General features: G+C 59.6%; 1 protein-coding gene across 5 annotated transcripts; it reads left to right on the top strand.

Moving 5' to 3' along the window:
• Positions 1 to 416: 416 nt before the first annotated feature.
• Positions 417 to 9,545, top strand: CHRD (chordin). Of its 5 annotated transcripts, none has more exons than XR_006888224.1 (23): positions 417 to 959; positions 1,195 to 1,298; positions 1,772 to 1,901; positions 2,038 to 2,166; positions 2,264 to 2,363; positions 2,489 to 2,576; positions 2,938 to 3,079; positions 3,194 to 3,334; positions 3,409 to 3,500; positions 3,577 to 3,724; positions 3,860 to 3,966; positions 4,090 to 4,209; positions 4,853 to 5,009; positions 5,352 to 5,572; positions 5,999 to 6,112; positions 6,430 to 6,702; positions 6,791 to 6,884; positions 7,002 to 7,058; positions 7,344 to 7,447; positions 7,829 to 8,014; positions 8,365 to 8,519; positions 8,667 to 8,766; positions 9,091 to 9,132. XR_006888224.1 is itself a non-coding variant. In XM_046658515.1 (23 exons), exons 1-23 carry the CDS (start codon positions 812 to 814, stop codon positions 9,141 to 9,143), a joined length of 2,874 nt encoding a protein of 957 aa, XP_046514471.1. In that variant the 5' UTR covers positions 424 to 811; the 3' UTR covers positions 9,144 to 9,545. The 5 variants fall into 5 exon arrangements, 3 of the variants coding, with proteins under 3 accessions (XP_046514471.1, XP_046514469.1, XP_046514470.1); XR_006888225.1 differs by having other exon boundaries at positions 9,088 to 9,129; XM_046658515.1 differs by having other exon boundaries at positions 424 to 959; positions 3,418 to 3,500; positions 7,912 to 8,014; positions 9,088 to 9,545.
• The last annotated feature ends 2,449 nt before the right edge of the window (positions 9,546 to 11,994 follow it).

The raw sequence follows: 11,994 nt of genomic DNA, 5'->3' as shown, positions 1-11,994 counted from the left end.
CTCAGAGAAGAGTAGGGACACAGGCTAGGCAGTGAGAGTGGGTGGTGTGGGGTCTGAGCGGTGCTGTGGGCCTGAGTCGCGAGGAGATCAGTTGATGGGCCTTTCCTGCACGCTGTCATCCCTAAAGACAACTCTTCATCCTTCCGGCGAGAACCGAGTCCTAACCCAGTGGCCGGCCCAGGCCTCAGGCCCAGCCTCTGCCCCTCCCTGGCTTGGGGCTCCCGTCCTGGGCCGGACACACACCTCCTGGTCCAGCCGCCCTGTGGCCGCCGGCAGCGGGGGGGCTCCAGACCCGCCTCTCCTCCCTTCTTCGCGCCCCCTGGTCCCTCCCCTCCCCCTACCCCCTTCGCTCCCCCTTCCCCTCCAGCCCCTCCCTCCTCCCCTGCCCGGTCCCAGCCCCTCCCTCCCCTCCCCCACTCGCGATCCGGGCCACCGCTGCTGGGCCGGACCCCCCGGGCTCAGCCCGGCCCCTCGCCGAGCCGCCGCCGCCGCCCCGTTTGCTGAGGAGGAGGCCCCCGACCGGGGCGCCGGGCGCGGGCATAAAACGGGCCAGAGCCGGCGCCTGGGGCACTAGAGCCGCGTACGGCCCGGGTCAGCGCCCGCCCGCGCTCCTCCCGGCCGCTCCTCCCGCCCGGCCCGGCCCGGCCGGCGCCGACTCCGCAGCCGCCCGACGAGCCCCTCGCCGCACTGCCCCGGCCCTGGCCCCGGCCCCCTCCTGCCGCACCGCCCCCGGCCCGGCCCTCCTCCCACCTCCCTCCTCCCTCGCCCGCTCCCTCCTCCCTCCCGCCTCCCCAGCTGTCCCGTTCGCGTCATGCCGAGCCTCCCGGCCCCGCCGGCCCCGCTGCTTCTCCTCGGGCTGCTGCTGCTCGGCTCCCGGCCGGCCCGCGGCGCCGGCCCCGAGCCCCCCGCGCTGCCCATCCGGCCCGAGAAGGAGCCACTGCCCATTCGGGGAGCGGCAGGTAGGTGGGCGCCCCGGGGGAGGCGCGGGCGGGGAGTCCGACGCGGGGCAAGTCAGCGCCCGCCCGGAGGGGGCGCCGGGCGCAGGTGGCTCGGCGCGGCGGGCGGCCTGGAGGGGTGGGCGGGGGCCGCGGGGCGCGCAGTGCTCGGGGACCTAGGGCCCGGCCAGCGGCGCCCGGGGCGGGCACACGGCAGGAGGAGAGGGACAGCGGCCGCCAGCCAAGCCCGTCCCCGCAGGCTGCTCCTTCGGCGGGAAGGTTTATGCCTTGGACGAGACGTGGCACCCGGACCTCGGGGAGCCCTTCGGGGTGATGCGCTGCGTGCTGTGCGCCTGCGAGGCGGTGAGTGGACCCTGCGGCCGTGGCCCGGGCCCTTGCGGGTGGGGCAGCGCTGGGGTTCTGGGACGTCGGAGTGGACTGCGAGCTCTTGAGGAGAAAGAAGAGAGTCTGCAGATATTCGGGATATTTTTCTGCCAGAGGAAGAGGGGAGGAAGCGCCTCCTTCAAGTCTCAGGTGTTGACTGTTATTGATCGCTCACTATGTGTCAGGCTCTGTGCCAACTCCATTTCGTCTCTGACTTAACTCCTATTACAACCCTGCTAGATGGATAGTTATTATCCCCATTTTTCAGATAGGGACCCTAAGGCCCAGAGAGGCTAAGTAACTTGTGTAGAGTCACGCAGCTTCTAAGTAGCAGAGGGTCTGACTCCGTGGGACCACTCTGCTCTGGTCCCGTGACGTTCCTCGCCTGGCCTTTGGGTCTCACCGATTAGCCTCTTGCACTCACTGAGTTTTCCCGTCTTCTCTGCGAGCAGCCTCAGTGGGGTCGCCGCACAAGGGGCCCGGCCAGGGTCAGCTGCAAGAACATCAAACCCGAGTGCCCAGCCCTGGCCTGCGGGCAGCCACGGCAGCTGCCCGGACACTGCTGCCAGACCTGCCCCCAGGGTAAGGCCCGCTCCGCCGTGAGGGGAGGCGGGCAGGGCCAATACTTGGTCCTGAGCCACACAGATGGGGCGGATGGAGCGGCCAACTGGCCTTCCCAGTGCCCAGCTGAAGCCCGTGTTCCCCGCCCCCGGTGCAGAGCGCAGCGGTCCCGAGAGGCAGCCGACCGGCCTGGCCTTCGAGTATCCGCGGGACCCCGAGCATCGCAGCTACAGCGACCGTGGGGAGCCGGGCGCTGAGGATCGGGCGCGTGGAGACGGCCACACCGGTAGGCGGGGCCCGGGTTGGGGGTGGGGGTTTTGAGGTCGTGGTTGGGGCCGGGCTAGCGCAGCCAGTGATGGTACTAGGGACATCTTCCCTTGCAGACTTCGTGGCGCTGCTGACAGGGCCGAGGTCGCAGGCTGTGGCACGGGCCCGAGTGTCGCTGCTGCGCTCCAGCCTGCGTTTCTCCATCTCCTACCGGCGGTGAGGAAGGGGAAGGAGGAAGAAAGGGTCGCCTGGGGGCCCCAGGAGGGAGAATTGGGAGAGGCTGGAGGGGCTGCTTCTGGCCGAGGCTCAGAGTCCTGCCTCAAGGGACCCCTCATTCCCAGGCTGGACCGCCCTACCCGGATCCGCTTCTCGGACTCCACTGGGAGCGTCCTGTTTGAACACCCTGCAGCCTCCACCCAAGATGGCCTGGTGAGATGATGCCATTTATGAGTACTTATCCAGTCTGGGCACTGTGCTGGGGCATGCTCTGCATTGCCTCCTTTGGTCCTCACAACAGCCCAGTGGGAGGAAGGCACTGACATTATGATGCCCATTTTACAGATGAGGGAACTGAGGCTCAGTAGCAGAATGTGATTTGCTCAAGGTCACAAAGCTAGTAAGTGGTGGAGCCAGGATTTGGACTCCAGCATGTGGCTCCAGGGCCCCTTCTTAAGCTTCCTAGGAGGGCCTGGGGGCTTCTTTTCATGTACCTTCCTCCCCAGAGCTGGACCTCTCAGCTGGCCTGTCCTGCATACTGTCTCAGTAGGGCCTTCTTGTTTCTCTGCTCCAGGTCTGTGGGGTGTGGCGGGCAGTGCCTCGGTTGTCTCTGAGGCTCCTTAGGGCAGAACAGCTGCATGTGGCACTCGTGACACCCACTTACCCTTCAGGGGAGGTCTGGGGGCCTCTCATCCGGCACCGGGCCCTGGCTGCAGGTGAGGGGAGCTAATGGCCCCTGGATGTGAGGTTCTAAGTCTTCTCTATCCCCAGGAATGGAGTGGGCTGAGGAGGGGACTTTCTGATAGGCTTTCATGGTCCTCCCTCCCCAGAGACCTTCAGTGCCATCCTGACCCTGGAAGGCCCCCCACAGCAGGGCATAGGGGGCATCACCCTACTCACTCTCAGTGACACAGAGGACTCCTTGCATTTTTTGCTGCTCTTCCGTGGGTTGCTGGAATCCAGGAGCGGGGGTAAGTGGAATGGGAGAAGAGCATGTGAGGAGGCTAGGGAGAACCCCCTCTCTCAGAGCTGTCCACATGTGCAGCTGTTGCAGGACCAGCCCAGGTTCCCTTGCGGCTCCAGATTCTGCACCAGGGGCAGCTATTGCGAGAGCTCCAGGCCAATGCCTCAGCCCAGGTGAGTGAGGGTCTGGCTCTTGCTGCCACCTGCTCTGGCCTCTCGCTGCGCCCACCATACCCTGTTCTGTCCCCAGGAGCCAGGCTTTGCCGAGGTGCTGCCTAACCTGACAGCCCAGGAGATGGACTGGCTGGTGCTGGGGGAGCTGCAGATGGTCCTGGAGAGGGCAGGTGGGCCAGGGCTGCGCATCAGTGGACACATTGCTGCCAGGCAGAGCTGTGATGGTGAGGCACGGTGGGGCCTGGAACCCTAGGCACACACAACTGAGAGGCACAGACAAGTGCTGAGGGTAACTAGGGCGGGCTGAGGGTATGAATGGCTGTGGGCAAGCCCACCTCCACCTACCTTGCCCCCTGCAGTCCTGCAAAGTGTCCTTTGTGGGGCCGATGCCCTGATTCCAGTTCAGACGGGTGCAGCTGGCTCAGCCAGCCTTACACTACTAGGAAACGGCTCTCTGATTTACCAGGTAAGAGTCAGGGGCTGCAGGAGGTGGGAGAGGGGCAGGGCAGGCTGGGGCTTGGCCTGCGGTGGTTCAGGCCCCATGCCTTCTCTGCCACTCCAGTTTGCCCTCCCCAACCCTGTCCACCAGGTGCAAGTGGTAGGTACAGGCAGTGAGGTGGTGGCTGTGACACTGGAGACCAAGCCTCAGCGGAGGGACCAGCACACTGTCCTGTGCCATATGGCTGGACTCCAGCCAGGGGAACACACGGTGAGTGCTTCAGGCAGAGCTGGGCCATAGGGCCCCTGCCCCAGAGCTGGCGCTGAGGGGCTCTGGGAAGCCAGGTTGGGAGCTGGGATGTTCAGCATCACTCACTCACTCACAGGCTCTCTCACTGATTCATTGATTCCCTGGACACATTTTGAATGAGCCTCGGGCTAGGGACTGGAGTACAAAGAAAATCAGATGTGACCCCTGTCCTTAGCCAGCTCACACCAAATGGGTGGAGTTAGATGGAGATCAGCAGAGTAGATCATATAATAAATGTGATAGCAATGGCTGCCACTTATTGATCCTTTCTATGTGCCATGTACCACACTGGTTGCCTTACTTATATTACTTTTGGCTCTCACAGTACCTGTTTTATAGACGATGAACTGAAGGATCAGAGAAGTTAAGTAACTCCTCAAGATTGTTACGTAGGTAGGAAGTGGCAGAGAAGGGACTTGAACCTGGGCCTGCAAGGTTACTATAACATGTGTCCAATGTTACTGGTGTGTGGAAGTGTGTCTGGGTATAGTAGGGGCTCAAGACATGGGAAGGATTCAGAATCTTGGGCTTGTGTGGAGGCTGAGGAGGGGTTCATCTGGGATCCAGCAGGCTGCAGCTAGGGCTCACCCTTCCCTGCCCCCAGGCTGTGGGTGTCTGCCCTGGGCTGGGTGCCCGAGGGGCTCATATGCTGCTGCAGAATGAGCTGTTCCTGAATGTGGGCACCAAGGACTTCCCAGATGGAGAGCTGCGGGGGCATGTGGCTGCCCTGCCCTACAGCGGGCACAGCGCCCGCCATGATAGTGAGTGCCCCAGAGGTCTGCCTGCCCTTTGGTGTCTTCTAAACTGTGACTCAAGCATGTGAGGGATGGTGCCAGAGGGCCCGAGCCTGGTGTGTCTTTCTCTGTGCCTGAGCTCCAGGTTGGCATCTGGAAAAGGTGGAGATGTACAGGGTGGCCCTGCCTGCAGATGCTCCCTGTTGCCATGGGGCGGGGGTCTAAAACTTGCTGTTCCCCAAGCCCTGGGCCTATGGACGGTGTCTGCCACCTCATGGAGTCCGTGTTGGGGGAGATGGGGAATGCTGGGATTCAGTGGCTGCTCCAGGCCACCTTCTCATCTGTTACCTCTCCTTTGTCTGGATCCAGCACTGCCTGTGCCTCTGGCGGGAGCCCTGGTGTTGCCCCCTGTGCAGAGCCAGGCAGCAGGGCATGCCTGGCTCTCCCTGGATACCCACTGTCACCTGCACTATGAAGTGCTGCTGGCTGGGCTTGGTGGCTCAGAACAGGGCACCGTCACTGCCCACCTCCTTGGGCCTCCTGGGATGCCAGGGCCCCGGCGGCTGCTGAAGGGATTCTATGGCCCGGAGGTGAGGACATGATGGTGGGAGGCAGCTTAGAAAATGTCTGCTTTTTAGCATGCGGGGCTGTGCCTCATGTGCCTGTGGCACGGAGCTGGCTTGGGCTCGGGGGTCAGACAGACCTGGGTATGAATCTCCGTATCCATTCTCCTTCCTGCGTCCTTCTCTGGTGGGATCTCTTGGTTAGGATGTAATATCCTGGACCTCGACAGGGATAGGAGGCGATGGAACAAGCCCTCTGAAGTGGGGCAGGTTGCCATGGACTTGGAGTCAGAGAAACCTGGCTTCTGAGCTCCACACCATCGCTGATGGGCTTTGCTACCCTAGAGACCTTATTTAACCTCCCTGTGTCTCAGTTTCTTCATCTGTGAATTGGGAAAAGTAGGCTTAGCCGTAAAGTACCTTATTCCCATCCCTTATCCTGTCTACTCACAGGCCCAGGGCGTGGTAAAAGACCTGGAGCCTGAGTTGCTGCGGCATCTGGCACAGGGGACTGCCTCCCTGCTGATCACCACCAAGGGTAGCCCCCAAGGGGAGCTGCGAGGGCAGGTAGGCAGGCAGTGTGGGCCAGTGGGGATGTTCATAGTGGTTGGCATTGTGTGCCCCTGTGCTAGTCACTTGCTCTCTCTGAGCTCTGGGGTGGGGGGGTAGTATCACATTTCTTGGCTGGTTGGGAGGATGAAGCCAAAGTACAAAATGAGGCTGGCAGTAGACCTCCCTTTGCCTGTCAACTGGATGACTGCTCTGGCTTGTACCATCCTCCTGGGGCACAGAGGTGCCGAGGCGTCTCAGGCTCCCCGGCTGGCTGTGCTGGTGAAGATGTGAGGGGGAGCCCAGGCGCTGCCTCAACTGTCCTCTCCTCCCAGGTGCACATCGCCAACCAATGCGAGGTGGGCGGCCTGCGCCTGGCGGCCGCAGGAACCGAAGGAGTGCGGGCGCCCGGGACCCTGGATGCAGCGGCGCCCGCACTGCCTGGGCTGCCGGCTGTGCTGGACCCGGACGCCCCCGCGCCCGCCAAATCTGGCGGCCCTGGGCGGCCCCGAGACCCCAACATGTGCTTCTTCGAGGGGCAGCAGCGCCCCCATGGGGCTCGCTGGGCGCCTAACTACGACCCGCTCTGCTCGCTCTGCACCTGCCAGGTAGGAGACCCCGGAAGAGCGCATTGGGGCCGGGGCCTGGGGCAAGGGGCTCTGGCACCCCTCTCAACCCCGCCCCCGCTCCCTGCAGAGACGCACGGTGATTTGTGACCCCGTGGTGTGCCCGCCGCCCAGCTGCCCGAGCCCAGTGCAGGCGCTGGACCAGTGCTGTCCTGTGTGCCCGGGTGAGCGCCCTGCAGGGGTGGAGAGGGTAATGGAGGGTCCACTGGTGGGGGATGAGGCCTCTAGGGAGGGAAGGAAGAGGGTCACCCTCTGCCTTCACTATTTCTTTGGCTCCACAGAGAAACAAGATGTCAGAGACCTGCCGGGGCTGCCGAAGAGCAGGGACCCTGGAGAGGGTAAGCTGGAAGCGTGTGTGCAGGGGTAGGGGATCCAGAGGAGGTGTTGAGTGGGACCAGGAGGGGGACAGGAGGATGAGAGTATATGTGGGGTGGGGGACCTGGGGGTGGGTGGGCTGAGGGGCACGGTTCCCAAGTGACACCTGATAGGCTTCATTAGAGTTATTGGTCCCCGAGTGGGCCCTGGGTTAGACTAGTGTGGGGTTGGCCTGAGGCTCAAGCTTTGGTTGTGGGCCCAGCCAATGAACTCACTACTAACGGCAGCTGGGCACTGTCCCCCACCAGGCTGCTATTTTGATGGTGACCGGAGCTGGCGGGCAGCGGGTACCCGGTGGCACCCCGTCGTGCCCCCATTTGGCTTAATTAAGTGTGCTATCTGCACCTGCAAGGTATGGCTGCCCAATCTTCTCTGGTGCCATAGCCCAGCCGGATCTGCAGAGATGGGGAGGGGGCTGCCAGGAAAGGAAAGCCCAGCCTTGATGAGGAGGGCTCAAGGATCAAAATAATATGAGAAAAGAGCTTTGGGCTTTTAGAGTTGGTTCCCTGTAGGACGAGGGCAAAGGCTGACCTGGGTGTGATTCTGGCTCTGTCGGCTGACTAGCTCCACGTAACCCTGGGCACTTCTTGTACCTCCCTGAGCCTCGCTCTCCTCTCCTGCAAGCAGATACAACAGCACCTACCTTGCAGGGCTACAGTGAGATTGGGCTCAGGTAGATAAAGCACCAGTCCAGGGCCTCTGAGTAAAAGGCCGTGGATATATTACATTTGAGGTCTGGGCAAAGAGAGGGAAGAAGCAGGAGGCTGAGGTGCACCCCCTCCTTCCTGACACCCCTCACTCAACGGATCCCTACAGGGGGGCACTGGAGAGGTGCACTGTGAGAAGGTGCAGTGTCCCCGGCTGGCCTGTGCCCAGCCTGTCCGCGCCAACCCCACTGACTGCTGCAAACAGTGTCCAGGTGAGGGGGATGGGTGCTGAGGCCTCTGGGGGAGGGGATGCGTGGTGAGGCTGGATGGAGGGGACTTCTCAGCTAATTCAGCATTTAGTGAACACGGCTCCATGCCCAGCCTGGAGCCAGGGCTATAGATGCTGTGGAAAGAATGTGCATGTACTAGTAGGCTGTGATGGGTTCCAGTTCCTGCCCCATCCATCCATCCATCCGTCCGTCCATCCATCTGTCCATCCCCTACTAAGTGACAGAAACTACTAGGTGCTGGAGATTCAAAGACAAATAAAACCTGGGTGGCCCTCACAGAGCTCACATCTGCTGACCTTGTCTTCCTTCCCTCCCTTTCTCCCTGCCAACAGTGGGGTCAGGGGCCCACCCCCATCTGGGAGACCCCATGCAGGCCGATGGACCCCGGGGCTGCCGTTTTGCAGGGCAGTGGTTCCCAGAGAGCCAGAGCTGGCACCCCTCAGTGCCTCCCTTTGGGGAGATGAGCTGTATCACCTGCAGATGTGGGGTAAGTGGGGAGTGGGAGCCTGGCCTGGAGAGGGGATACCTTCCCAGGGAGGGCAGGCGCCTGGGGATGAGCCTCCCCAGAGAGGCTGAAGACTGCTGTGGCCCAGTGCTTCTGGGGACCCTCAGGATCTGCTCTGTCCTGCACCAGGCAGGGGTGCCCCACTGTGAGCGGGATGACTGTTCACTGCCACTGGCCTGTGGCCCAGGGAAGGAGAGTCGCTGCTGCTCCCACTGCGCACCCCGGCAGTGTAAGTGAGGGGTCTAGAAGCCAGGGGAGGGAAGAGGGCACCTGCCATGTGCCAGGAACAGCGCCCTCTGCTTCACAAGCGCCATTCCATTCCACCCTCCCAGCACCCTTTTGGGCTTGGTATTGGTTACTTTTCTTTATAAAGGAGTTTTCTGAAGCTCAGAGCAATTAGGTAACTAGACGAAGGTCACACAGCTGGTGTGTGCTGACTTGCTTAGAAAAGTCGGACCTTTCTGGAACCAGGACAGAGATGCTCTGCTGTGCCCCCGATGCCACTCCGTTCCCTCTCTCCTCCTCCAAAATTCACTCCCTTCGTCTCCAGCAGCCCCAGAGACCAGGACAGTTCCAGAGCTGGAGAAAGAAGCGGAAGGCTCCTAGGGAGCAGGCAGAAGGGCGCATGACCAAGAGGACCGGGCCTGGGCTGGGGGAAGGAGTGGCGCGAGGACCCCACAGTCTCCTGTGGGAAACACAGTGCCTCTGGCTCCTCTTTTCTGCTCTTCTCCCTCCCCCACTACCTCTGGGAACCACATCTCCACAAGCGGGAGGGGCAGCCAGGGCAGACCAAGGCCGTGTCCACTCCAGTTCCTGCTCCGTCACCCTCCGGCCTCTGCCTTGGAAGTCAACCCCTTTCCTTCTGTACATAATGTCACTGGCTTGTTGGGATTTTTAATTTATCCTCACTCAGCACCAAGGGTCCCCCCAATTCACTCCTGCTGCCCCTGAGCTGAGCAGAGTCATTACTGGAGATTTTTGTATTTATTAAAACATTTTGTTTTTTCAGTCTTTGGGCTAAAGCTTGTTCTTTGTGGCTAGGGACCTGGGTTGGCTCCAGTGGAGAAGGGTCTGAGAGTAGGAGAGGGGAGAGAGGAGCTCTGGCTCCAGGGCCTTCCCTCTGATCCTTGGGGCGTGGGAAGAGAGCTGGACAGCAAACAGGATGGAGAGCCTCAAGAACTCAGGCAACCTGAACAGGATTTAGACGTGAGTTTCATTTCCACTGGCCTACCTGTAGTTGGCATTTTTGCTGACCCCATGTTTGAAGGTGCTCCGAAGAGAGAAACACAAGTGTCCCCAGCCTTGACCTTCTTTGTCTAAAGTGAGGCAAACCCTCTCGTTATTCTTTTCTGGACACTAGTTGTGGTCTGGACCAGCTCGGGGGCAAATCTGGATCAGAGTGGCTTGGAATCAGCCCTGGTCCAGTTCTTGGCTGAACTTATCTTGGGACCAAGTGATGTACAGAATAAGATAAGACCCCTCGCCCCTTTCTCCGGTTCCTGCCTTCAGCACCTGGGCGTTCCCACAGTCCTCACAGGCTCCAGAGAGATCAGAGTGCCAGGGCAGAGAGCTATCAGTCCACGTACCTGCAGATCTACCTTTTGTATGAGCAATGTGGGAGACAATGAAGATGGAATTTTACAAGCTAGTGGGGCAGTGGGAAGGGGAACTCGTCGTCTTCCTTAGAGTTAGGCATACCTATGTGCTTAAGCAGCTATTGTCTTAGCTCATTGAAGCATCAGGTTCCAGTTCTGTTACCTAGCTGAGTGAGTGAACCTCCCTGAGTCCCTGTTTCCTTTCTGTGAAACAGATACCGACCTCATTCGATCAGAACATGTGAATCACGCAGCTCAGTGCCTGGCACATACTAGATGGAAAGGCACTCTAGCTGAGGTAGGATTTCTAGAACTGGTTTGAAATGAAAGGCAGGGAGAAATCTGAGGAGGAGAGTGGCAGTGGACTTTAGTTACGTGTGGCATGATATTCTGCTGAATGCCCAGGGGGCGTGGGGAGGCCCGAGGGGAGGAAGGGATGATAAGAATGGGCGTAACTGGACTTGTCTCAGAGCCCTGGCTGTCAGTAGGGGGATCATGAGGGTCAGATAGGGAAGAAAACGCAGCAGGATCGGCACGGGGCTAAAAGCAGAGAACTAAGTACAGCGCCAGGCGTGGTGTGATGGAGGATTTGGCCCAGAATTGGATGCGCTGCCAGTACTGTCCTCCCTTATGAGAGAGTTTGGTGGGAAGAAGGGTTGAGAAGGGAAATTTTGATTCTTAGCTTTAACTTAGTTTGCTACTGATGCTCACAAGACTAGAGGAACGGTAGAGGCAGGGGCTTACCTTCCGGATCCCGCCCTGCAGGCACCCAGCAGGCCTTCAGAGCAAGCAGCAGGGGAATCAGCTGAGCAAGTGAATGCACGGCTAGTGGGTCCACGCAGGGCATTGTTCTCCTGAGACAAAAGTCCTGGAAACACCTCTTCCGTCACAGCCTGCTTTCCAACCAAAGCTGGCCAGTCCCCAAGGCTCTGCTGGAGCCCCAGGAGGTCCATGGAAGTCCAGCCCTGCACAGCATGTGAGGGATATATGTCAGACATTGGAAACCCTGACCTGCAGAGACCTCAAGAGGGCACCCCTTCCATTCCCCTTTAGGCAACTGCACAGCCTCAAAGAGCCCTTTTCTATTCTAAAAACCAAATACAAAAAACCCTAAAACAACAACAAAAACAAAACCCAAGGAGAAGCCCATTTTCCTGGGTAGAATATTTTAGTGTCACAAAACAACAAAAGTTACTGGTAGGACTTAAAATTTCATCTCTAACCCTGGGTCAGTCAGGTCTTCTACTCTGCAGAGGGTTTGACAGTCTCAGCTTCTCCAGCAGAAAGAGATGGAGGGTGATACCCAGGGGTTCTGTTTGGCCGGAGGAGAAAGGGGAGTGGTTCTGATACACCTGTCTTTTGAAGAGAAAATGCCCTCACGTGCAGCCCTCCGTTTTGCCAGTTTCTACTTGTGACACCTTCCATGCATTCTGCAGTGACACTCCTTTGCCATCTTTTCTGTGCCACGTCCAGACTTTGCTATATCAGATGACGAGCAGCCACTGAGAGCTGTTGCGTGATGGCACTACCAGCATCTACCAGTTCACTTTGCGCCAAGTCACGAGAGCAGAGTCTGTCCAGGAATTTGAATAATTCATGGCAATGACTTAAGAAAAGTAGTTTTCAAACCTGTTCATAGACGTGTGAAGGTGCCTCTGGGCAGAGGGAGAAATGGGGGCTGGGGAGAGTGGAGCCGCTCAGGGCTTGTGGGAAGTCCAGGGCCCCCGACTCTACTTCCACCTCAGCTGCTCTGCTTCTCAGATTGCCTGCATTCCAAAGAAGAGTTGGTTGCTTTCAAAAACGTTTCAGTACATCTGTTTTATTGTATTTCACCCTTAGTCTTTTTTTTTTTTGAGGAAGAT

The sequence above is a fragment of the Equus quagga genome, chromosome 4 (genome assembly GCF_021613505.1).
Source record: "Equus quagga isolate Etosha38 chromosome 4, UCLA_HA_Equagga_1.0, whole genome shotgun sequence".
Taxonomy (NCBI): domain Eukaryota; kingdom Metazoa; phylum Chordata; class Mammalia; order Perissodactyla; family Equidae; genus Equus; species Equus quagga.
Note: the sequence above shows the minus strand (reverse complement) of the source record. Positions and strands in the feature narration are given on the sequence as shown.

Coding starts and splice junctions, on each gene's coding strand:
- CHRD (XM_046658513.1), top strand. CDS start 812: ATGCCGAGCCTCCCGGCCCCGCCGGCCCCGCTGCTTCTCCTCGGGCTG. Junction 5,010..5,351: donor GCACAGCGCCCGCCATGATA/GTGAGTGCCCCA, acceptor GTCTGGATCCAG/CACTGCCTGTGCCTCTGGCG. Junction 8,520..8,666: donor GTATCACCTGCAGATGTGGG/GTAAGTGGGGAG, acceptor GTCCTGCACCAG/GCAGGGGTGCCCCACTGTGA.